The sequence below is a fragment of the Synchiropus splendidus genome, chromosome 9 (assembly GCF_027744825.2).
Source record: "Synchiropus splendidus isolate RoL2022-P1 chromosome 9, RoL_Sspl_1.0, whole genome shotgun sequence".
Taxonomy (NCBI): domain Eukaryota; kingdom Metazoa; phylum Chordata; class Actinopteri; order Syngnathiformes; family Callionymidae; genus Synchiropus; species Synchiropus splendidus.
In genome coordinates this window covers 19,344,718-19,370,911 of record NC_071342.1, presented here as the reverse complement: position 1 = coordinate 19,370,911, position 26,194 = coordinate 19,344,718, and the positions used below count along the sequence as shown (strand labels likewise).

The following is a 26,194-nucleotide window of genomic DNA, read 5'->3' as shown; positions in this document are numbered from 1 at the left end:
TCATGATTTATTTATTTATTTACTTACTTTAAATAACTGTTTTCGATTTTATCACTTACCCTTTGCATGATTTTATTGTAGTTTTGAGTTTCCAGACTTTATACTTAGCATTCTTTGCCTAAATTTGCTTCATAAAAACAATCCTGAGTGGCAATGACACATATCTGAGCTCAGGATATACACGCTGACATCACATTTACAACATTCTGGAGTTGGAATACACATTGTGAATTAAGAGAACTGCAATGGAATGGTAAAATGAAAATATATTTTGACATTCACTCGCATCCATTTTTCCATTGTAATCTTCATTGGCTTTTATTTTGTACATGAATTTTTCCCCACGCCAAACTGTTGAGCTTTTCTCCGAGGAGGTAGAGAAAGGTCGCCAGGGTCATGTTGAAGAAGAAAAGGAGAACCAGTCCGATGCTGCTGAAGTGTCCAAGAAGGGGGTAAACCCAGATTCCAGCAGACAAATAGACCCAAATAATCCTGCAGAACAAAAACACCATCACTTTACTGCTTGAGAAAATGCAGCCTGTCTGGTTGACCTGTTCACTGAGAATTACAAGGCTCAGGCTCATCACAATCTGACTTTTTAACATTCCAACTTTGCTCTGTGAACACTGTTTCGACATGAGATGAAGCCTAGAGTCTCAAGAAAAAAAATAAAAGAGATTTCTCACCAAGACAAGTACGTCAGGCCCACCGCACCCAGCAGAGCCAGGGCGTTCCTGGTCTTAGTGTAGACATGTGGCTGCACCAGAACTTCTCCCAGTAGCACAGGCAGCACAGCAGAGTGCTGCAGGAACATTCAAGAAAAAACACATTGAATGCTACACACTGGATCAGGTTTCCTCGAAGGTGCTACAGACCATGGCATGGTTCATCCACGGCGGGAAGAAGGCGTCAATAGAAGCCGGGTACACCAATTCTCGGTCATAGGCGAATACCGTCCAGAAAAAGATGACTACAAACTTAAAAAAAAAAGCATTATTACCACACCAAGCTGTGCTTTGAAGGTTCTACGTGTCTGGCTCACCATGCCAACAGGAAATGCAAAGACAGTGAAGATGAGATCTTTAGATTTGCTCAGAGTGCTGTCAGTTTTCTTCCCCGGCGGAAGATCCGTGGCCACAGCCAGAGCAAAATAAAGCATTTGCAATAGCTGCAAGAAAAGGTTGCAGCGTTATCAGTGTTTTCCCTTTCATGGTCATAAACACAATACGCTTACCAAGTTCAAGAAGGTGAGGTACTTCCAAGGTCCTCCGTAAACAAAAATCCCAGGAGGCAGCTGCTGTCCGGCCCTGGCTGTCATGCTCTTGATGATGAAGACATACCAGCTGAAGGCTGAGACATGGTACACCGTCCTCAGCGTTGGACTCATTCTGGTGCTTCACACACAACACTTCGAAAGAGACTGATGCTTAGTTGGCGGCGGCGGTTCTGCAGAGATTAGCGACTCAGCGGGGCTTAGCGGGACATTTAACCAGTGTGGACTCACACAAGAGGCCCACTGTTCCATTATGTGGCATACGAGACTTTCATAACCTGTTCAGTGGGGCATGTGAGTGCAGAACTATTTCAGTCACGCATAAGTGTTGACGGAGCCTTTTGCAATGGGAAACGTCACAATGTTGAGCAATTTCAGACTTGTGAAGCCGATTATCGAACCAACACCAGCCTGCGTTTGGCATTACATCAGAACCTTCTTGTAACTGTGAAACAAGTTAGTGGGTCACACGTTGCCTGTCACCTTGCTCTTCCAACAGTGACATCTTCATGCCTTCTTTCTTCACATACATGAACCGCAGTAGTTGTCTCTTAGTCCAATATGTCTAAATTTGTATTAGATTAGATTAAATGGCCTTTTTTTAGATTACACATTTACGATCTTGTCCTTTCTAGTCACTCAGCCTTATATCATGGCCGTAACCACTAGTGCCCTCTAAATGTATCTACTGCTGCTACTCAGACATCAGAGTCATTTCAACCTGTTTCAGCCTTTCTTCTTCACCTCCCTCAAACCCTGCTTGACAAGGCAAGGTCAGGTAGATTTATTGTCAGATTTATTAATCTATTTACTTACACGATCACCATGTGATCATCGCATAGATATGTATTTGCCATCGAAAAGTCCAACCAACAGCAGAACCAGGTACATGTCACTTTCATCAAATTTACAAAAGAAAAAAAAATACACATGATGCAAACTGTTAGAAAAACGGAATACAATTCTGAATAAAGTCAATATAATAAAACCATGATTAAATATCATAAAATAAAATAATAGGTTTTACTTAAACTTCATATTATAAGATATAAGTAAAGTGTAAATGAAAGTATCGCCATAAAATATTCTAATTGATTTTCCAAACTACTTCAACAGTCTCTTTCATGAACAGTTTTTACTGTTGGGGGCGCCATCACTTTCTTTATACTTTTCAAGAACTTCCCCATAGTTGTTTACTATCACAGATTTGCAGCTGTCAAGTCAATGCAGTGATCCATTACTGCCAAAATTTGTGGCTAAAGCTGAGCATCTCGCCGCCCTCACGACCCAAAGGAGTAAAACAAAAAAACTTATAGTGGCCCTTTAAGAGGGCCCCGCGGCCCAACCATGGTCCCCCGGCCCTGTGGTTAAGAATCGCTGACATATACAACATTGAACTATGTGTAAAACGCAACATAAACAACAAAAACAACATGAACAACAACAAAAACAAACAAACATAAACAACCAAAACATAGGTGTCGAGTTAACAATGAGAGTGCAAACAATTATAGCGCAACTAGGAGTGTGCATGAGTGTGCATGTGTGAATGAATAAAGACATAAGTCCCAGGGATTCTAACCTCTCACTGTTCATACTGGACACACAATATACTTATGTTAAACTAGACAAAGGGAACACTACGTGGAACAGGAGAAAACCTTTATTGGTCAATTGAGGTGTCTTCATAGGCTCAAGAAATGAGACTTATTATTTTTTTATGTACATATATTTGCTGTGTGTGTGCGATTCTGACGCCAGACCAGTTTAACAAGGCTTGATACGTTCTCATATTCTGCAACCTGAAAAAAAAACTTTAATGTGAATGTCACCATGACATAGAAACGTTTAAGACGTTTAAAGCAGCAAATAAAAACCGCCAGAAGGTGGCATAAGAGGTCTGCCCACGACCCAGGTTAGAGACTTTCAGTCCACACTCACTTCATATGCAGAATGTCATATTTATTCCTATTTACACAGGCAGGGTAGATGGCATAAGACACACAGCATGGAAAAACATTAGTCTTTTTGCTCATTGGCATGTCATCATTGCAATGGAAGGAGTTTCAAAGCACACTTCTTTTCAAACAGTTTACTAGTGAATGGGATTTTAAGATTACTAGCGTCCATGCTGAACCATTTAAATTGGCCGCTGAATTGGCCGCAAATGCAACACTCTCGTTCACTTAAAGATGCGTAATTAAACTTACAGTAGTCCATAATCCTTTGTCAGTGGATTCATACAAAGATGTTATTCTCGAGAAATATTCACGTCCAAGTAAAGGTTTTTATTTTTGTCAGATACTTGTGTCACAGTGGATTGCTTAAATGGGAATGAATGCAAAGGTCAACAATTGCACAAATATAAAACCCACAGTACATGAACATGTCGGAGGCAACTTCAACATGAAAGGAGACAATATTTACAATAAAGTTGTCTCACATAGATATTTATTTACAATGTATTCTTTTTCATAAAACCTATCTTTTTCTATACCAAAGCAGTATTTTAACACTTTTTTAAAAAATGCTACTTTAACAGCACTACAAGAATAATACTTACATTCCGACTTAAAACGTGTTTACATGGGTGTAGGCGAGCAATAAATGAGAGGAACATTGCACTTTACCCATGCAGTCAGTATAGTCCGTGAACGCACCATAAGCAGACACACTCAGGGCCATGGATTGTGTCAGTGTGACTCTCCACCGTGTCAATGTCAACAGTTACACATGAAAAAAATGTAACTTCTCCCAGGGCGAAATAGCTGACTCCACATTCCAGCTTCAGCCTTCTCTTCCACGCTCTTCTTCTAGTCTCTTAAGGTGCCATCTGTAGAAAACAGACATGCAGAGCAATCATATCACTGACACATCAAAAACATCTCAAATATAATGCAGCTCAGCGACAGCATGGCAAACACATGACACATGGAGAGGTTCTGCATCATATTTCATTCATTCATACTTCTTTTGGCATCCCATCCTTCATGACGTACCTTGGCTCTGCCTCCAGGGCTGGATACAAAATGAACCTTTTCACCCATTAGCGCATCCAGGGCACCTCACCCAGCAAATATCATTGAGGAAGCCCTGCCCCCAGAACCATGGGAGACCATGCCTTCTGCGAAGCTGGCCCTCCCAGACCATCTGAGGGCAGCACAGGCTTGAAGAAAGGCTTGAATTTTTTTCCCTCATTTTGCTACACATGAAACATTTATGTCAACAAAAAGCTACAACTTGTGTTTTGGTGGGAAGGTGACCCATTTGGCAGCAGCAGAATCAGCTTCGACCTTATGAAAGTGAGCTTCTCTGATTGGCTGAATGACACAGTGTTGTCACCAAACAGGAAGAAGCACAAGCCAATATCGGACTATATTATATTCAGAGATGTATTGTTACTTCTGGTATTCCAGGAGAGGCAGAGGTTATCAGGTTCTGAGGTTTGAGTTTGCGCTGAATGACTCTTCATATACTTAAAAAATGTATAGAATTATCCAAACTATCTTGGCTCTTAAGTTCATTATTATTATTATTACTGTCAATGGAAATATTGTCCGTAAAATGTACATATTTTAAGAAGTAAAAGTCTGCAATGTTCCAGAGCAGACGAGGGCAAAGTACTGCCCAGGGGCCACATGCGGCCCTCCATCTCCTCGATTGGGGCCCTAGTGTGGTCATAGAAAAACTGTGTTGTCGTACAAACATTTTTAACAGCAACCTGACAAGTACTTTTTGTTCAACTTTTTACAATGTTTGCCTTTTTTAGTCCCTTGACAAAATTAATAGAAATTGAAAGTATATGCACTAGGTACGTCGCAAATTTTTATGCATCTTAAGTCAAATGTTTCATGTGGAGTAAAAACTTTGACTAAAACATTTATTTGAAGTTGCGTTTGGTAAGCAAAAAGTTGAAAAATCCCAGAGCGATACTGCAGAGTCGTCAGCAGGCCGGCAGCTTGAGCAGATTTCGCAAGGCAAGCTCATTCTATACTTACACCAGGTATAGGAAGGAACCCTGGGACAGACCCAGGATATGCTGGGGAGATTATGACTCAGTGTGCCGCACGAAGAGCTGTGTACAGTATAAACAGTGTGAATTTAGCCCGCGGTAGAGATCTGGACTCTACCGCAGGCCACAGTCGGTGGCTTGAAAGGACCACAACCGACATGTCAAAGGAGTGTTTTCATGGTTTCAATGTGAACACTATGCCAGCAGTTTTAGCTTTGTCGTAAAATGTATGGATCGTATCAAACAAAAAGAGCAATTCTTTCACGTGTTTCGGGCGTTCGTACCTCAAAGCGGCTGTAAACCTTTCTTTCCTTCCTCATGCTCTGGATCTTCTCCAGCAATACCTGTCGCTCTTGTGGCGTCTTCTGCCGCCCTTTTCCGTTCGGCTTCACCCCTACGTTCGCCATCTTGTCGGCTTCGTCTTCCTTCTCGTCGTCTGTAACAGGAGCCTCTTTGCTCATCTCATTCCTGCTCTGACTGTGAGCAGAAATTTGTTCCAGCAGCAGCTTTGTGTCGTCTCTGAGGTTGCTGCTTGAGATCACGTTGGCGGTGGACGAATGGTAGCGAGATTTGGGCTGTTTGGGCAGTGATGATGGAGGCGGACCTTCGTCCATCTTGACATCTGTCTTTTCACTTTTGGATTGATCATCTTGATCATTTGCCTTTTCAATAGATATAGTTTCCTCAGCAGACTCTTCAACTGCTACTTTGTCATCCGCAGTTTCTGGCAACTCTTTTTCTACTTCACTCTGAGCAGCCAGATCAACATCATCAGCAGGCTGCGGTGGACTGACAGTGTTCTTTTCTAAACACTCAGACTCAGGTTCAAGTCCGTTTTCTGTTGAGATGGGGGTGAGGGCGGTGGTAGGCCCCCCTGTCTCCGTCAAAGTCTGAATTTCTGTTGAAGCCTGAGTGGTCGAAGAACCGGACTCAGCTGAATCCTCCACTTCCAGTTCATCTGCTCCAAGGTCAGTCGGATCAGGTTCACATTGGGGGGCCTCTTGTTGCTGTGAGTCTTGCAGAGACGGTGTGAGCGTGTCTGTCAGAACACCTGCAGGGCTGGGCGTGGGTGAGACATGCTCCTTCATTGCAGGCGTAACAGAGTCAGATTCCACAGGAGGCACATTAGCTACAGTATCATCAGATGCAGGTGTAACGTCATCTGTCTCCACCTCTTCTACAGGCTCTTGTGAGCAAGGAGCTTCATCTGAATTACTTTCAGGTGCAGGTGAGTCAGTTGAAAGCAGAGCTGTACTATCAATGTTTACGTTTGGAAGGGGGCTACTTTGGTTCAGAGAAATATCTGGGTCAACTGCTGACGTCGCCTCTGACACTGTATCTATTGAGGCTGGAGTTGAGTCTATATCAGAAGGTCTCTCTGCTGTCCCTTCAGAAGGCTGGATGGATGGTGCGGGGTACGGTTCCTCAGATATGTACAGCTCTACTTGGGGAGCATGAGGTGCTGGAACATCTTTGGAAGTGTTTTGGTCTTCAGCAGGAGCACTTGAAGTGGATAGGGTGCAGGAGGGAGGCTGTTTGCTATCAGTGGAGGGCGTTTCCGTGGAAACGGTTAACTCTGACGTGTTTTCTTTTTCTGTAGCTGATTCAGCGAGAAGTGTAGAAGCGGTGGGGAGTGTATCTGACTTGTTGGTCTGGGAATCGTCTATGTTGTGAATCGATATAGAGGAGGAGGATGGCATGTCGACTGGTGCGTCGGACTCTTGAGTCAGTGTGTTGCGTTCATCCGTTGACAGCACAGGTGACGGAACAACATCAAGTTTTTCAGGTGTCTTCAGAGCAGCCTCGGCGGTGACATCCTTGACAGCAAGTTTTGGCAGCTCCTGAGAGTCATGTGATTGCATGTCTTCTGAAATATGCACCGCTGCTGCCAACTGGCTGATCTTTTGTTTCATTTTTTCCGAATCAGTAGACACGTTTTCACAGCTTTGAGTTGTATCAACCTGCAGGTCAACCTTCACAGCCTCTTTAGGAAAAGCCTCTGTTGATTCTGACGAATTCACCAAACCAACCTTCTGAACGGATGAAGCCGCCTTTTGTGGTTCGACGACATTTTTAATCTCTGGCTCTTTTGTTGCTTTCTCTGAGCTCTTCTCAGCCTCCATGGCCTTGGCAGCTTTGCGTTTGGCTGCCAGCTCTTTGAAAAACATCAGCCTCTGATCCGGATCATTCATGTCCAAAAAGGGAGAACTGTTGAGAAAAGACATGGACGGCAGCTCAGAAGCTTTAGAAGGTTTGGGGCCAGACACTTCAGGTGGATCTTTTAGCTCTGCATCTGTTTCCTTTGAGGCTGGGTCATTCGACTTCTGTGCGTCTTCCTTTGAGTTCTCCTCTTTAGACTCTTCTCCATCAGTTTTATCAGCCTTGGTGGTGGAGCTGTCAGAGGTTGTGGAGGCTACATTCGGAGTCCATTTAAATGGTTCTCTCGCTGTTCTTTTTTGGGACCACACCTGAGATACATAAGGAAGCTTCGCCAGTTCCGTCTCCTTCTTGTCGCTTTCCTCGTCTTGCTGTTCAGAAGAAGTTTTGGAGTCTGTATGTTGCTCCAGCGAGCTGAAAATCAGAGAAGATCTCAACCTGGAGCTCCTCTGAATGCCAGGGTTGTATTTCCGGCGGAAAGACTCTTCGCGCCTGAGCAGCCCACTGATGGGCTCTTTCGGCTCCAGCTCCTCTGGTTTGTCACCGTCGGTGGTTGTTGATGACGACTCTGACGGGCACGGGGTGGTCTTGGCTTCTCCAGGTGTTTTGGTCTCGCTCAGGGTTAATGGGCTCTGTGTTCTGGTCTCTGTCTGTGCAGCAGGGTTTATGGGCTCGGAGGTTTTGGTCACAGCCGGCACTTGAGTGTTCTCCTCCGTCTGTCTTTTCGTCTGATCAGACAGAGCTGTTTTGGCGTAACTGGGAATCTGACTGGCCCTGGGTATCGCTGGAACTCGGAACTCTCGGACATTCGGGATTTTTGGTATTGAGAATTCCACGGCTTGAGGCTTCAGCTCGACTGGATGCGGCGGCTCTTCAAAAGGATCCTGAGCCAATGGAGGGGTCAACGACGGCCCTTCATCGACTGGATTATCATAAGCACTGAGATACGAGTTAAGTCTCCAGTTTCTTAAGCCCTTTTTCACCATGGGGTCTTTTCGGTCCACGTTGGACTCCTGCAAAAAAGGCTTTTCCTCCACTGTGTTTGAGGGGGTGGGTGATATTTGGCTAGGATACACCTGCCCACCGCTCAGCCGCCTATTGCTCAAAGGCAAGTCACCTGGAATCTGTAATCTGTCTGGTCCCTGATCGAAGTCTCTGGTTCTAGTGGAGGCCAGGTAGTTCGCCACAGGGTCGTAGGCATCGGCTGGTCCCAGGTCAGGTAGGTAGCACCTTTCTGAATAGGGCTCTATTGGGTGATAGTCTTGATTCCAGAATTTCTCATGGCCACTGTACTCGGCCTCTGGCCCGATGTTCAGCTGAGAGCCTCTGTGTAACTGCCTGCCGGGGACATCGAGGTCCGGTGGTGCTGGCGCTTGCATGAACGGTAAAGAGTATCTGCCATGGCCGCCTTCAGCATAACTGTGTCGCTTGAAGGCTGCATTGTCCATCTTGGGCATCCTTGAGTGACCCTGATCATAATGCATCTCAATCCGCGACTGCTGCGGTGAAAACTTGCTGTACATATCCACTGGTCCGGGAACGGTCTCCTGCCTTTTTAGCTGCGTCACTCTCCAGTCTCCGTCCATACGGTCCTCATAGGGATGCCTCACCCACTCATCCTGACCGGGAACATCCATCGACAGAAATCTTCTCGGATCTCTGTGCAACGAAGTTCTAATGTTGGGATACGACCTTTTCGGTAAGAGGCCAAATTCCTCCATTTGGGGCGGCACATTGTCAATAAGGAGCGGTTGCGACTGGGCGAACAGTATCCGAAACTCTTCATCGAAAGTTGAAACAAGCTGTCCGAGGAAAAGATGCGCCATGCAGCGGTGGAGCTTCTCGAAAGACCACATGAAGCTTTACGAAAAAAAAAAGACAAGAAACATTACTTCAATGTTCAACCCCAAACAAATCATTAAAACAACTGTTCGAGTGCGCCACCTGTAGTTTCCGCTGAGCACCGCTCTGCAGTCGGTCAGCAAGAAACGGTCCATCATTTGACCTTTGAAGGATTTTCCTGAGCGACAGTGATATGTGATGCCGGACACAACTCTCACCCGCAGAAACTGGAAGACAAAGCAAGAGAAGGAACAAGTTTTGCACCTGCATTTCCTCAACTAACTTACATTGTGATCACTTATTTATCTATTTATTTGAGCTTAACATAACTGAAGAGTTTTCAAACCAGAGCACAAACATGAGTTTAAAATTGAGAAATGCTTTACTGAGCTACTGATACAAACTAGACTTCTGACTAAATTATACACAGGTTTGATTTATTTTGAGAAGTAAGGCTGTTAAAGTGTTAAAAATTGTGCTATGAGTGAATGCAGCTTTGCCTCTGTTTCATGATAACATACATTTTTACTGTCTTTCAGCCATTTGACAATACTGCCAGTTTTTAACTGTTTAATACCGATAAAAGACTATTTCAACTGGATTTTTTGCTTAAAACGTGGTTATAACTGTACAACTATTTAAATCTGAATAGTAATTCATGTTCATGTTTCAATGAGATATGTGAATGAAAAGCATATTCATGTATCATGGATCACTTTGTGTCTTTAAGTTTTCATCATTTGTGTTTATCTTCAGAGTAAACAAAACTATCTTTCACTCTCCTCTGCAAACAAGGCTTACTTGGATCGCATGGAGATTAACTCTGCAGTTGTTCACCATGTGGGTGAAATGGTTCGCGTTCTGCTCATCCAGAATGATGTAGACGGCAACGTTCCTCATGGCGGCATTGAGAATGTCGGCGAATATGTCGACATCAGTGAACATGTCCATCACGATGCCAATCACCTGTCAGGATCAGGAGAACAGTTGAGACCAAAGGTGTAAACGGCTGGATGGTTCAAGTCAAGCTAGACGTCACGTCACCTGCTGGGCGTTTTTGATAAGTCGCCGCGCTTGCTCCTTGATACTCGGCATGTCAGGCTCGGGAGGGTTAACTAGGGTTGTGACCTCTGTAGGCAAACTGGAGTGGTGAAACTGAGGCCAGCCCAGATCCAAACCGGGAACTTCCAAGTCGGAGTGGACCGGCCAGTAAGTGTCCGAGGAGCCCTCCCCGTCGGATTCTAAATAAGGGTGGTCGGGATTGGAGCTCTGCTGCGGCAGCTGGACCGATCCTTGAATGTAGTCTATCTCAGGGGGGGACAGGAAATCCACCACGTCTGCTCTCTGGAGAAACTCATAGTATCCATCCAAGTCGGCCTCCACCAGAGCGTCAATGGCCAGGCGGTACTCCTCGCGGTAGTGAGGCGGGAGGTAGTTGGGGTGGAGAGGGTTGTCCCCGGCGGAGGAACACTGCGAGCGACGTGCCATACTGTAACCTGAGGTGACCAACACAACAAGAACACGTTATATCATGCGACTGAGGTGAATGAGCAACACATTTTTGACATTGTTTACAAGTGAAATCCAATAGTTTCAGTAATATTTGCTCTGATCTGGCCACACTGTACAGGTCAAGCTGTTCAGGTGTTCATAAAGGCACCAGCACCAGTTCAGACCTGCACCTGAATAACTCGGTAATACTACCTGGCACTTTCAAAAGAGGAATCTCAGTAACTAAGGGCGATGTTTGATGAAAGTGCTGAGCGTGCAGAAAAGAAAGGACACGGAAGAAGCAACAAGTAGCCTCCGCTGCTTCGCTACTGCCACTGACAAGCAACACAAGTCTGATCAAATCCATCACTTTAAATTCAGAGGATTCCAATGGGAGGTAGGTCGGAGGCGGGTTGTGAGAGGTTTGCGGACCTCCGTGTGTTGATGCGATGCGGTAAAAAGTGTAAACAACCAACAGAGACACCAACAGCTTTACTGCCTCCGCTGTTTTAGACTTATACCATTGAAACGGATGTTCATTTCCCTATTCCCTCCAACATGGCCAGGTTTTGGCAGGTAGGGCTCATAAATTTGCACACTGTCCTCTGCAAAACGCAACCAATGTTGAGCCCTAAAAGGTGAAACTGCCTTTGAAACGTCAGGTATCAACTCTTCGTCAGCGCTGACATATTTAGAATGACTGTAACCCTGCAAGGGTTCATCCTAGCTAGAACATTCAAACAACATCTGAAAGCTGCCGGGTTAAGGGCTTGTGTAACTGTCTTTACGGTAGCCCCCAGCACTTCAGCTGGAGGACCAGATTCACCTGCAGTGCAGTAACTGCTGAACAATCTGTTGGACTGAAAACTGGAGAGATAAAGATGACATTAAATCATGAACAATGAGAAGGTGTTGAGGAGCAACCAAGGTGAGGAGATCACATGGATTGACTGACATTCTTTCTCTCCACTCGACTGTAGAGCTCCAGTGTGTTGATGCGCTGATCTGTCCGTCAATAAAAAATAACAACCGAGTGTCAGTAGCTACAGTTTTTCACAAATGAATATGGATTTTCTATAAGACATTATTGGCCAAGTTTCTTTTGGTGGTGTGCCCCGGGTTTTTTTCAATGAGGCACTGCTTTAGATGGATGTGATACAGAGATATACAAAGATATATGCAGAACCCCATATAGAGAGCAATTTAACAGTTTAATGATGGGTAAATAAAACCCTTCTGCCAGTTGAGCCCCGAGCTAAACGCACCCAGCAACTGTGTTGTGTTCGCTCTGAGGGAGGAGACAAAAACTGTGGTGTTGGAGAACATCTGAGCAGTCAAAAAGTCACAGTAATATTGAACAATACGCACATATTTTATCTTAAAAAAAAACACACACTCAGCACTTTTCAACATATTCTCTGGCCAGGAAATCGAACTGAACAGGGGGTATGATATTACGGGTCACCCAGTGTTGCCTCAGCAGGGGGTGATTTGAGGTTTGTCCACCAGAGGTCAGGGGCTTTACGTGAGATTCAGCTGATGTTTTCCCACCAGCTTGCTCACCCTTTTTTAAATGCTTGCCAGTACAGCAAAGTTAAACCCATCTGGAATGTACAGCAGGTTGCCAGATTTCTTCTTCTGAAGATCCCTGACGGCTGTATTGTAGTCGATCAGTGTGTCGCGGCATCGAACACACCAAAGCACTCGTCGAGTCAGAACCCTTTGATTTATGTTTAATGTTAAAGAAGGCCTTCAGCAGCGAGGAAAGATCAGCAAGATTACCAAACTAGTTGTTCAGGTGCAGAACTATGTGCATTGACATCCTTTCATCAGTGGGCGTGAGATAAAAGACCATAAACCTCTAAATGGAGTTTAAATGGGAGAGATAAATCACAGGCAAGGAGCGGTATTGACGCGCTTCACCCTCCAAACGCCGGCCTGCTTCAGAATCAGTTAAAACATGTTGAGATAAAGTTGATCAGGATTGAATCCCCAAAGAGCAGGCGCAGTGACTCACTCAATAGCTGCATGAACTTTAGCATTCAACACACATTTTTATTTATTTATGTTTTTAAGCTTGTAAGGAGGAATGGACATGACGTTCAGTGGCTTGACCTGAATACTGCTCATCGGTTGGTTTTCAGATCATTGTTACTGAAGAAAATAAGAGTCATGCAAATCCATAGCAAAGGCCTCCGCTTTGTACTCGCTGTAGCCTGGAGGACCCAGAATCGCTGGACTGAAAGTGGAGGCATTCAGGCTCAATGAAACTCATATGAAAACAAAACAAAAAAAAAACAAAACTTATCATTTAATTTTTTTTTTTTTTCAAATCCTATTTGATTCAATCTGATCATGAGGCACAGAGCTTTCATTTGAGAGGTCTGTCAGGAGCAAAAACACACAAGCTGAGAGTCAATGATTAAGCTGGAGTGGTCAGAATATCAGTCCACCGACATTTTTATGCAAAAGCCAATAAAGCCGAACACAAAGAACCTGGCATTGTTAACCAAGTTAATGATCTGACATCAGTCCCACACTTTATCCTTCTGTAAAACGTTCAACGCAGATTTTACTGACACCAACACGTTACACTGCTATACTACCATGTAACAATGTCTATAGATATAAAGTAGAGTGGGTAGTGAACACAAGTAATTCAATGTGTTTCGACGCTTTTAGGACTAAATAACTATTTTAATAACTCACACACAACTTGAGTTATCTCTCTGCTTATTTGTGCAACTGTTTTGACAGCGATCAAAGACATTTATTAACATTACACTGAGTCAAAACTGAAGAATATTTGTAAGTGGAAACAACTATTTGCAACATAGATTTCAGAGGCAACTTGATAGTAGCAGTAATTTGGCGGGTGCTTATGTGTGTTGCTGAACTTTTCACAGACATCTTCAAATACAGACATTTGTACAATGATTAGTCACTACTCAAATATTTGGGAAGTTTGGGAATAGACAAAATCTAAGATTTACTGCTATGAATTGGGTTGAGGTTTGAGTATATTTACACACAGGCGAGATGATAACCATACATATTTCATTATTTCACTTTTCTTAGGTATATTATACGTCATAACACATAAATCATAACTGTCCTTTTTCTGAACTTGTTTTTCATTTTTATTTATTCTACAGTTAATAGTGAAGTATCATCCAACATTACCATGTGTATTAGCCTTTTACTGCTCATTTAAAACTTCTTTTATCCAGTGACATCAATATTCAATTCGAATAAACGCCATATGTATTTTAATGCATCTCTGTCGAGGAAACGCGTTGAGTAACCGAGAAAATAAAGATGCTTGTGAATAGCCTGACTGCTTTTATAGACAATAAAACTTTATTTTGGTCGCATGGTTCTGTAGCATTACACACATTTGTATATCCAGGCAAATAGATGAGTTGTTATGTTTGCTCACTGTGTTGACTTGTTCAACCGAGAGGAGTCACGATCGTAGTTCATACATTTTCCACATATCTTTTTTTGGCTCCACATCCACGTCTCTTTGATATATTAGCTCTGATTTCACGACACTTTTCGCTCAAAACAATGATCTTTCGCTGACTGATAAAAAAAAACCCGATGTTGAATGGAGAGAGTCACAGAACAGATAGTTTTGGGTGTGGCTCCTCCCTCTTGACACTTCACCAACTTCATGAACAAGTTCGAGAAAATAACGACGTATGTCGGATGTAAAGGGTCAAGAAACAAGGTAGGCAGCGTTTTTAAACGCTACAGAGCAAGTGTGAACAACGCGCTGCTGGCGAACTTCCTGTCATCGCTGTCAAAGTTTTAACGGATCAACAAGTTCACGATGTGGTTTCAAATTCCCTGTCAGAAGTCGGTGGCATCTTCACACGTCGACAAACCGACAGGAGCCAGGATTGAGAGTAACTTTTGGGGAAAAATAAACCACCGACGACAGCACTCACCCGCAGTCCTCGGCTTCAGAGTTTGCGCGGACTGGTCCGTGAAGGCGTCATCTCCCTCTTGCGTCGCGTTGTAGCTCCGAGTGGGACTCGAGAGTCTTGTGGTGCTGTTTCCCCGTCACCCAGCAGAACCAGTTTACTGTCATGCTTGAGGCATGTTGGCGAGAATGTTTGACACACAGCTCACGCAGAGCTCAAGTTGAGTCGCCCCGCCTCATCCGGAGCGCCTCTGGACGTCACAGTCCACCGGGATCTCTGACTTTTGACCCCGGACCGTCGCGGCTGGACTTTCTCCCCCGTGTCCTGGTTGGTGCCGAATCGAACCGCGCCTCATCGAGGCAGACAGTTTAACCCTCTATTGTCCTTAAATCATGTTCCTTATCCCACTGAAATATTCAATGAATCAGATACTTGATATTGAAAGTAAATCTTGACACTCAGGTCTTTGTGTTGCTCAGCCCGAGATCAGACCGGTTCTTTAAGCAGTGACCAAGCGCATCGTTTCATTGGAAATGCAGCAGTTCAGACACTGTTCTTACTACGGTGTTTCACATCTAATATCCAAGAACACAGGTGATGCTGTGCGATTAGTTTGTCTGCACATAATCGTGTAAAATAAGATCGAGCAGATCATTTGTGAGGTGTTTCTTGCTGCTAGGAGGAAGGCCTGGGGCAGAGCCACTACATTCTGGGAAGGTTTTCGCTACAAGTGCTGCTGTATTTCCCGTGAAAATTCTCAAGATATGAAAGTAAGTGTGTAGAGTTTCAAGTTCTTCCAAAGTCCGCCATCTTCTCTTGACAATATTGGATGACAGTCTTTCAGTTGGAGGATGGGATGGCCTCTGACCTGGCAAAAACACTATTTTCACTGCCCATTTTTTCCTGATGAAGAGACTTTTTTCATTCCTTTTTTGGGAGCCTGACCAGGTGCACTTGAACTTAGGTTACCCTGGCGTGGATGTGACATGATCTGCTCACCATAGACACATTTCCTACACTGGGCCACCGTCACGCAGGAAGTAGCTCTGTCAGTAATAAGCTGACGATATGTGTCGTTACAAGGCGATAAACGTGTTCCACACGACAAGCCCAATGATTTACAAGGCTTCATTTACTGTTGTCTTTTTATCCTTATATTTTCAGACTTAGCACATTTTCATGATCAGATCTTTGTGTTGCTCAGCTAAGATTGCGTTATCGGGATCATTTTTCTCTGAAGAGGTGTTTTCAACTTGAATGAATTTTTTATATTACTGAATCATGGACCCATACATACATTTAAACAACAAAATATTTTGCATCAGTTTGACAATAGCACAACAATGGTGGCTATATTCAAGTTTTTATATCACCTTCTTTAAACTAAAGCTATTTTAATGTCTTGAAAATATTTTCTAAGAATTTCAAGTACATTCAGAGTGGTGGAAACCCTGGCCATTGTGTAGCGAAAAACATGAAAATGCTTTTGTTCAGGGATTCCTCCATGTTTGTTGTTGTTGTTATCATCCTAGCTGCCACGTGTCTTGTGCATCAGTGTGACCAGTGGACCAGGAACTCCTGCACTTACAAAGGTTCCCTGTTGTCTGGAGAGAAAACTGTGAAATTTAATTAAATTATTTTTGATATAATTAATTAATAGTAATAAACTCATCAAAGTCCCATCTGTAATATAAATATATAATTTATTTGTTTGGTTAAGTAAAAAAGTTTTTAAAAAGTACTTTTATTTTTATCCGACAGCAAACGGTTGTAAATGTATTACACAAATGTATTTGTATTGGCTCCTTTTTTGGCTGCACAGAGCACTGAGTAGATGATGACTGTTGATAAAACGCAATTAAAATCCAATAAAAGATAATAATATGGACTTTGGTCGCTGCCGCCACCACCAGAGTCTGATCTGACTCACGGAGAGAGCAAAGTGTGATGGTGAATCCATAAACAGGAGGGGAAAGCATTTAGATTGTTTGTTGGTGCTGCTTAAATATCAATGTCAGCTCATGCAGCTTCTGCCATCTACTGAGTGCTGCAGTGGTGGTTGCACAATGGAAGCAACCAAGTCCTTCAATGGGCTTTCTGACTGTCCCTCTTTAAGCATCGAACCCATGTCAAATGTGGCCTGGCAAGTCATTTTGTGTGGTCTGCAGAAGCTTGAAGTAATTTGAACCTTTGCCAGGTGGTTTTGTAGTCACAGCATGGGCCGCTTCCCTCCAGCTGCTGCCTCCCCGACCTGACCTCTGCTAAGCAGTTTAAGATGCCCGAATGGATGAACTGCTACACTGTTGGATGACCAGTCATATCCTGCTTTATCCGTGAACATGTCCCTCATAAACATAACCCGAATATGAATGTTGAACCGGCTGCCATGTCTCCTTCAAAAACATGTTGGAGCTTGACGGTTTGGTCGTTGCCTGAAGACAGTGAAGTTTAAAAAGAAAGATTTCATGGCCGACTGAAGATTTGTTGAAGATTTATAGACCAAAACTTGAGTGAATCAGATCACAAATCTTTATATTTGTTCGAAAATCACCACCAGCACGGAGCATCCTGACTTCAAGAAACTGAGTTGAAATCACTCCTGAATGAGTGTGAAACCAGTTGTATCCTGCTTTATCTGTGAACAAGTGTCGACTAGTCTTCAGAGCCAGACTTTTTGTCGACTCAAGCACATTAATGACTTCACCAGAGCAGCTCTGTGGTGATGAATAATTTGTTGCTTGTGACTAAGCACACACTTTCCACACCAAAGGCCCAAACTGGAGCCTTCACTGGAGAGAGTTGTGTCGACTCCACGGAGGACACTACACATCGAGAGACTCCAGTGTGGGATTATTGTTACAAAGACGTCCTTGTGATTGTTTATGAAGGTGCGTTCAGGTGCTAAACCAGCAGCGAGGCGAGACAAAAGCTCAGAGCCTGCGGCGACGACTTTACGCCGTAAACTCATTCGTCCGTTTCCTGCTTTTACCCATCATTAATGATGCCTAATTTAACTCCTGCCTCGGAACCAGGCGGACCTGTTTGTTGGTTCTTGACTGAAAGGTGGTGACAGGTGAGGTCATTCTGTCTGCAGCCAACAGGAAGTGGCTGTGCACTGGACCCAGAATAGGATGGAATCTCAAGTGAAGGAAGTGATGCAACGCAGCGGCTTCGCTGAAGACGGGAAGACAATCCCTCATTGTTTCTGCAGGCACCACCCTAAACACACACACAGGAGCATCCCAATGAGCGATGGCGTACAGTCGCCTCACGGCATGCCGTCGTACCGGCGGCGCACTTTTAACACCTCAAGGACAAGCGATGTTTCAGTTCTGTGACTGACAGCTTCGGTGATGAAACATGAACCTGGGTTATCTCTGATCTGGGCGAACATGTGACTCACGCTTCCAGCTGGTGTGTGCGACGCTCAGTGACTAACCTCAGATTGTGAAATATATATCATGAAAAACACGCCTCGGTTGACACGGTCGTCATGGTTACCATGAATCACACTGGCACGGAGAGTTGCCACTGAGGTTTTATCCTAAATACACAGCAGGCCCAGCTCAGAGGACTTGTTTTTCAGTGTGAGACTCGCTGAATATGTAATGCAGATGATGTGAGACCGGGCACCATTCATTCATATTGACAAGGTCATTCCAGGGTCATGGGAGGCGAAGGCCGATCCCTGCTGCACTGGGTTGACAGATTAATCGACGGCGTCACCGCCTTACAAAACTTTTTACAGCTGGAGAGATTTGTAGGCTTATACCCTCCCACTGGACACCTCCACTTGCTCTTATGGGTGAATACCAACTCAACCCAGGACGACTACAGATGTGTGTGTGTCCCAGTTGGGACTTGCCTGTGTCACCTGACTAGAGGGAGGCGTCCAGGAGACATCCCAACGCAGGCTGGACAAAACTGGTATTACCTCCAAATGAGAAGCAACAGTCGAAACAGAAAATGATAACAGCAGTTTTTTTCTCCTCCAAGAAGAAACTGTGCCAATCTTCATCATTTTTTCCAGATTACAAGTTACTGACCTGTATACTAGTTCTCGGTGTGCCTGAAATTATATCAAAGTAAATGTAGAACCTCTACATATTTATAGTTTTGCGGGCCGTACATAAAGGCATTGAGGGCCAGATTTGGCCCTGGTGCCTCGAGTTGGACACCTCCGTCCCAACAGGAGGAGCCTCTCCGCTACTTCGAGCCTCTGACGGATGCTCAAGCTTTTCACTGTCATGGATTTTATCTTCTGCCTCAGCTCTTTCTCCACTGCCATTGAAGGCACTTCCTCACTGGTGAACAAGACCACAAGATGCCCGGAGTCGTGTGTGTGTGTGTGTGTGTGTTGTGAGGCAGACTAGGAAGATCCTCAGGATTCTTATCAAAAGTATTGGCCTCATAAAACAATCACACCTGCTCATGCACGGATGCAGCACTTGTGGTCTGTTTCGCTGCTGCTTCTGACTGACAGGAAGTTAGATAACAGCCTGTTTGTTTGTTAGATAAGAGAACTTAAACATTGGCGTTGATCCCGTGCGCCGAAGGTTTGTCAACCAGCCATGAGAAAGTAAACATGGATTACCAGGTCCAACTCACCAATTACACACGCTGAGTGGATGATGCATTCAGTGACACCAGTGAGAAGAAGGGGAGAAGAGAGGAGGCGGTTTCTCTCTCACCAGGAACCTCCTCCTGCACTCTTCTGGGGAACACTGCTCGTAGGTGGTGACATCATCGACTCACAATAAGAAATACCATACACTCAGAAGAGGCAATTTCATTTTCTGAAATGCTGCAGTGCATTGTGGGTCATGTTGTGTGAGTGAAGGGAGTGCTTTTATCAGCAGGATATTATGTCACAGAGCAGGGTTTGTTGCCACACCTCACCTTTAGTTGACCAGCGGATCATGTCAACAGCAGACCTGAAGGCCGCTCAAACTATAACCGTCCCATGGAGAGGCCTTGGTAAATTCCACATGTGACTGCTTCGCCACAACATTTGTGTCTCCAGGAGATCTGGCTCGCCTCAGTCTCTCTGAGTGAACACGCGACGTTCGAGGCTGTCAGCAGGACATGCGGATTCACACCGACAGCTTCAGAATGAACTGGTTCAGGTTGAGCTGCAGCTTCATTGAGCGGAGATGAAAACAGGTGTGTATGGCTTGACTGTTTCTTCAGTGCGTGTCCCCAGGCAACAACGGTGGATCTGAATCAGGACATGTTGTTTATTGGAGTGCACCTGTAGGTACCTGTCACTGCCAGCTTCAGCTTCACCCAGAGTTCTGTGGCTCACAGAGCACCATAACCATAGTTGACTGACGTCAACTATAGGACATTACTTCACATCCAACCATGATGACTTCCTTCCTTTTCTTCCTCGACTCCTGCTCGCTGCTTTGTTGTGAATGCAGCAACACATCCTGCAGGAAAACACCACTCAGTTGCAGAACGCTACCTCAGAACAAACTCCTCCCTCAGAGGTTTCAACCAGCTACTCTTTTTTTTTTCACGTCCAAAACCAGTAGAGAGGTTCACATCTGCACCCGATAAAAAGCAGAGCGGCCACATGAGCAAGCGAAAGTTCTGATCTTAAAAAAGGAAACGCTGGCAACCACCCACGAGCAACACAACAAGCTGGTCGACTTGACGTGTACGTTTCGAAGGTACCAACTTGTGTTCAGAGTTGAGTTACATAATGCACAATAACTCAATCATGACTTGGATCAACGCCTCGACAACACACCGTGGAACCAGACCATTTTGAGCAAGCGCTCCTGTTAAAGGCCCGACAACAGTTTAGGATTGGTTTGTCTTTTTTTCATCCAGATGAATCTGAACAGCGCCACTCCCCGGGCAGCTCAGAATGTCAATGTGCTGACATCATCTCGCCTCAAGCCAAACTGCCTAGCAACTTCGGTCTTGGCCAAAATACACTGCATTTTCACGGTTTAACTCTGGAGGGCTGGACGTCCTGTAGAGACGCACCTCAGCATGATCAAGTCTGGGCACAAGCTCTGCACAAAAGAGAAAATGATGTGTGGAGTTTAGTCATTGGTGTTTAAGTCACCATTAATCGGGTAATTGTTTTAATTGGATTGTTATTTAGCGTGTCATTTCCAGTACACGTGGTTTAAAAAAAAAACCTGCAGTCAAGTAATCCTGGTGAGACAGAACTGTTTATTTGCCGTAGTTCAATGATATAATAAACATTGGACTTCACGCTCTAACCGGTTGTGGCGCTGTTACCAATGACGCCACTACATTTCAATGGAGAAGAAGAAGCGTTACCGTGCGCAAACTCAGTCCACGTCTTTCCCGCGCGCTCAGTCGCCAAAGATCGTTTATGACGGAGAAGATGTGGGACCCAAACACAACAAGACACACCTAAACCTGTTGACAATTACATGTCCATTTCTTCTCATTTGACACCACAAGTTAATATTACCTTACATGTTTTTTAAATATATTACTAAAATATAGTTTGCGTTTAGATACATAAGAAAAGATTAGGTTTTGGGAGTGGCGGCTCTTCTTGTTTTTATATGTTCTGACACCATGCTTGACTGTGGAACTTGCGCTAGTGATGCACAACTTTGTCGCTATTCAGTAATTTTACTGCAATTTTCTTCCGTTGGCGACTTTCATATCGAGTAAAGGGCGTTATCGGGCATGGCGGGGGTGATCCGGAGGCTGGACGAGACGGTTGTCAACCGAATCGCGGCAGGAGAAGTGATCCAGAGACCTGCTAACGCTCTGAAAGAGATGCTGGAGAACTGGTAACCGATGACGCTGGAGTGAACGGCGACAAGTTCAGCCGTCACTGTCTCACGAAAGCGCCTTCACGTTTCAGTCTGGACGCCAAGTCCACCAACATCCAGGTGACGGTGAAAGATGGAGGACTGAAGCTCCTGCAGATCCAGGACAACGGGACCGGAATCAGGGTAATAAACGAACAACACACGGGTGCCATGATTCAAAACACAGTATATGGGCGATGGCGATCAGTCAAATCAATTTTACTCCTGAGGTGGGTGGTGTTTCCCCTCCATACCTGGTGAAGAAAGTTCATTTGTGCAACCAACGAAACGCAAATCCTCAATTCATCATTGCGTGTGTATTGCGGATATTACGGTAACGAATACGAGCCGCCGAGATGAATAACTGTTATGAATTCATGATGATATTTCAGAGAGAAGATATGGAGATCGTGTGTGAGCGTTTTACCACCAGTAAGCTCCAAACCTTTGAAGACCTTTCAGCCATCGCGACCTATGGATTCAGAGGAGAGGTGACTGTGGCGACCTGCCGATGTTCTCGATGTTCTCATGAAACGCTGACCTTGTTGGTGTCCCTCAGGCGCTCGCAAGCATCAGCCATGTGGCTCATGTGACCATCACAACTAAGACGGCTGAGTCCAAGTGTGCCTACAGGTGTGGAGTGACGCCTCACACGCTGACCTATCTTGACCTCCAACACTCCTGGTCCGTCTCCGTCTCTCCTCTCTTCATGTCCAAAACATCTGACCTTCCTAACTTTCCAAACAAGTCCCTCCTAATGACACCTCACTGTGAGTTTTTGAATAAATCATCTGTCACCATCTTTGCAGAGCATCTTATAGTGATGGCAAACTCAAAGCTCCACCTAAACCATGTGCTGGAAACCAAGGAACCCAGATCCTGGTAAGCTGTCGCCCTTGTTGCTTCTCGGAGCAGTGGGAGAGTTGTGCTGACTGCCATCTTGCAGGTGGAGGACCTCTTCTACAACGTGTCCACCAGGAGGAAAGCTCTGAAGAGCCCAGGCGACGAATATGCCAGGATTGTAGAAGTGGTCAGCAGGTGAGCCGAGCTCTTCCTCCTAACTCTGGAACACCATTTTTCCCGTGACGCTGCTCTGTGTGCAGATACGCCATTCACAACTCAGGGAAAAGCTTCTCTGTGAAGAAGGTGAGGCCCGGACAGAAACCGCAGTTTCCCGTTTACATTCCCTTTCTCCTGCCAGCAAGGAGAAACAGTGGCAGATGTGAGGACTCTTCCCAACGCGTCTGTGGTGGATAACATCCGTGGAGTTTTTGGCACCGCAGTCAGCAGGTATTGGTCGAGCAGAGAGGCGGAACAATGCGTTGATGTGGAGCAAATCTGAGGCGGCGTGTTTCCAGGGAGCTGATCGAGGTCGGCTGCGAGGATCAGAAGCTGGCCTTCAAGATGAACGGCTACATCTCCAACGCCAACTACTCGGTCAAGAAGTGCATCCTGGTGCTGTTCATCAACCGTATGTTGCCAGGGTAACCAACACAGAGGACGCTCTTCTACCTGGCTGAACTTTGACCCTGCAGATCGCCTGGTGGAGTCGAGCGCGTTGAAGAAAGCTCTGGAGACGGTGTATGCGGCGTATCTGCCCAAGAACACTCACCCCTTCCTCTACCTGAGGTAACCAAGCAAAGCTCCAAATGACCTGAACTTCCTGAGGTTCTAGGTTTCTTCCCCTCAGCCTAGAAATCGCTCCGCAGAACGTTGATGTAAACGTGCACCCGACCAAGCACGAGGTGCATTTCTTGCACGAGGACAGCGTTATCGAGAGTGTTCAGAAGCACGTGGAGAGCAAACTCCTGGGCTCCAACTCCTCACGCACCTTCTTCACTCAGGTAGCGAATCCGCAGTTTCTTGACTTGAGGGATTTAAAAAAAAATATTTTTTTTTTGATGCAATGGTTTCCCTGCAGACGTTGTTACCGGGCCTGTCTGTGGCCGGCGGCAGCAGCGAGCTGAAGGCCTCCAGTGCCACACCGGAGCCCACAGAGCGAGTCTATGCTCATCAGATGGTTCGCACCGACAGTCGGGCGCAGAAGCTGGATGCTTTCCTCAAACCCAAAGAGGCGCTGGCACGTCCGGATCCCGAGGAATCAGGTCCCAGTTGCCAGGAAAAGGCCCAACCAGACGGTGAGGAGATGGATGACATGGACCTTCTGGAGGCTCTGGATGAGCAGGAGGGCAAAGAAACGGAAGGTGGCGAAGGAATCAGCGCTCCTGATGTCCAAAGGTGACTTCATTTTTTTTCTTATTTTTATACTCTGTGTGCTGGGAGGACTGCAATTTCATTTATACTGGATGTGCTGCATTTAGTATTCATGACAATAAAGTTGACTATGACTTCAGGAACATAACTACAAGTAACATCGGGTTGGACGTAAGTCGAATATCATTCAAAACAGCCAACGCAAGGGTTAGAGGTCCTACTGTAGTGGTAGATGGCTGTGTGAGAGTGAGACACTGGGATACTGTGCTGCTGTAACTGTTGTACGCGATGCCGGGCTGCTACGTGCTGTGGTGCAAGACATTGAATAAAAAACAATAAAAGCATGGCCGTGGTCGTAAGTACGGGTGGACACAAGTCGAGCAGGTATAAGTTGGATGTTACTTGTATACTTGTGGCAACTGCACTATAAAGTGTGACTACACTTTCTCCTGTGTTGCACTGACTCAGGGAGTTATTAGGCTTGTTTCTTTTTCACAAAACTGGAACACATTTAAATAAAATAAACTTAAAAAACAAGCAACTTTTGTTGCTCATAATAATATATATATTAAACTAATAATTATAAGTGTTGTTAGAATAGTATATGCATTTTTTATTGCATATTTATTCACCACACTTCTAACGTATATTCTGGTATTCGTTCATTTTTAGTTCAGTTCACAACTGCAATTTTGAAGGTTTTTGTGTTGCTGGATCATATTTTGATTTTTAATCCCATCTTTTCTGCACACTAATATTGCTTTGAAAATTCACTGCTAATCTTGTAAAAAAAAATGACATTTAAAACAATTAAAATGAATGAGTAGATGATTTAACAGAAGATCAGTAGAATGAAAAGTACAATTCAAAAATGTTGCGCAGATATGATTATGACACAATAGGAGCAGAAAAATTCAGTGGGAGGTGACTGGAAGAATCCACCTGTGCTGCCACCCCGAGTGGCTTCTGAACTATCATCTTAAAAACAGCGTCTCTCCTGCAGCTGGATCCTAAGAGATGATAAAGCAGCGTTCAGCTGCCGTTGTTTGTGAGTGTTCTGATTTATTATGGCATTTTAAACGTCTAATCTCGATCTTTAAATGACAAACATGAGTCACTGAAGTCTTCAGGGCTCCAGGAGGCTCCAGTTCAGAGAAACGGCTGAACTTGTGGTTGAAGTCTGCCCCCTAGCGGTCAATCGTAGTAATGTAGTTTCGGTACCAGGAAACGTGCCAGGACAGAGGAGCAGCAGGAGATGGAGGAGGCAGCAGGAGGCGACACTGAGGCCGCAGATACATCCAAGAGACGAGTCATCAAACTTACCAGCATCAAAGAGCTGCGGTCAGAGATCAGCCAGAACAACCACCACGGTCAGTGTGGACCTTCTTGACTTCATGTCGAGCCCTGTGGTTGTTAACACTCGACCCTCCCTTCGTTGCAGGTCTGCAGGAAATGCTGCAGAATCACTCGTTCGTGGGCTGCGTCAACCCTCAGTGGACCCTGATCCAGCATCACACCAAGCTGTACCTGCTCAACACCAGCCGACTCAGGTCAGAGACACGTCCCTCCGAAGCCTGAGGCTGAGCTAACCCGCGTCCACTCTGCAGCCAGGAGCTCTTCTACCAGATTCTCATCTATGATTTTGGGAACTTTGGCCTGCTGAGACTCTCGGTACGTGAGCTGGTCGCCATTATCGGAGTAAGAGTTTAATACCATCTGTGTGTTCAGACTCCCGCTCCCATTTACGACCTGGCCATGTTGGCGCTGGAGTCTGAAGAGAGCGGTTGGACTGAGGAGGACGGACCCAAGGAAGGCTTGGCTCAGTACATTGTGGACTTCTTGAAGAAGAAGGCCGAAATGCTGGAGGACTACTTCTCCATGGAGATAGACCAGGTCGGTGAGGAAGGAGATGCAGGACTCATTTCCTCGGATTTGATTGAATTTTTTCCACTCACAGGAAGGGAATCTGACCAGTCTGCCGCTCCTTCTGGACAAGTTCAGCCCCGTGATGGAGGGTCTGCCCATGTTCATCCTCCGCCTGGCCACGGAGGTCAACTGGGACAGCGAGAAGGACTGTTTCAGAGACTTCAGTAAGGAGTGCAGCATGTTCTACTCCATCAGGAAGCAGTACATCCTGGAGCCAGAGCCGGGGGGCGGGCAGGTGAGTGGGAGTGGGGGGGGGGAACAGTACCAAGCTATGAAGAAAAACATCAACAGGTGACTGTCTCTCAGGAAAACGAAGCAAACTCCTGGAGGTGGAAGGTGGAGCACGTCATCTGCAAGGCTTTCAGGACACTCTTCAGTCCCCCGAAACACTTCAGCGAGGACGGCACCGTGCTGCAGATCGCCAACTTACCTGACCTCTACAAAGTGTTTGAGAGATGCTGAGCTGCTGTGACACACTGCTGTGAATAAAGTTTTGTACGGAAAAGCTTCATCTTATTAACGTCCACACTCTCAGTTCAGA

General features: G+C 45.2%; 3 protein-coding genes across 8 annotated transcripts; 1 reads left to right on the top strand and 2 right to left on the bottom strand.

Annotated features, from left to right (window-relative positions):
• Positions 1-248: 248 nt before the first annotated feature.
• LOC128765028 (androgen-dependent TFPI-regulating protein) lies at positions 249-1,713 on the bottom strand. Its single transcript, XM_053875407.1, has 5 exons — positions 1,235-1,713; positions 1,043-1,168; positions 876-977; positions 687-802; positions 249-492 (listed from the first exon to the last, which is right to left on the bottom strand). The coding sequence occupies exons 1-5, from the start codon at positions 1,385-1,387 to the stop codon at positions 309-311; spliced, it is 681 nt and encodes a 226-aa protein (XP_053731382.1). The 5' UTR covers positions 1,388-1,713; the 3' UTR covers positions 249-308.
• A 956-nt stretch (positions 1,714-2,669) lies between these two features.
• On the bottom strand, positions 2,670-14,947 carry fam83ha (family with sequence similarity 83 member Ha). Of its 6 annotated transcripts, XR_008415843.1 has the most exons (7): positions 14,729-14,947; positions 10,329-10,780; positions 10,086-10,250; positions 9,387-9,511; positions 5,570-9,302; positions 5,272-5,348; positions 2,678-4,106 (listed from the first exon to the last, which is right to left on the bottom strand). XR_008415843.1 is itself a non-coding variant. In XM_053875845.1 (6 exons), the coding sequence occupies exons 2-6, from the start codon at positions 10,770-10,772 to the stop codon at positions 5,322-5,324; spliced, it is 4,494 nt and encodes a 1,497-aa protein (XP_053731820.1). In that variant the 5' UTR covers positions 10,773-10,780; positions 14,729-14,947; the 3' UTR covers positions 2,671-5,321. The 6 variants fall into 6 exon arrangements, 3 of the variants coding, with proteins under 3 accessions (XP_053731819.1, XP_053731820.1, XP_053731821.1); XR_008415841.1 differs by having other exon boundaries at positions 2,670-4,106; positions 4,273-9,302; XM_053875845.1 differs by having other exon boundaries at positions 2,671-5,348.
• A 6,159-nt stretch (positions 14,948-21,106) lies between these two features.
• Positions 21,107-26,147, top strand: mlh1 (mutL homolog 1, colon cancer, nonpolyposis type 2 (E. coli)). The gene is made up of 18 exons (XM_053874723.1): positions 21,107-21,492; positions 21,567-21,657; positions 21,906-22,004; positions 22,073-22,146; positions 22,323-22,395; positions 22,460-22,551; positions 22,617-22,659; positions 22,715-22,803; positions 22,872-22,984; positions 23,049-23,142; positions 23,204-23,357; positions 23,435-23,751; positions 24,952-25,097; positions 25,169-25,277; positions 25,335-25,398; positions 25,456-25,620; positions 25,685-25,888; positions 25,960-26,147. Exons 1-18 carry the CDS (start codon positions 21,386-21,388, stop codon positions 26,113-26,115), a joined length of 2,190 nt encoding a protein of 729 aa, XP_053730698.1. The 5' UTR covers positions 21,107-21,385; the 3' UTR covers positions 26,116-26,147.
• Positions 26,148-26,194: the final 47 nt, after the last annotated feature.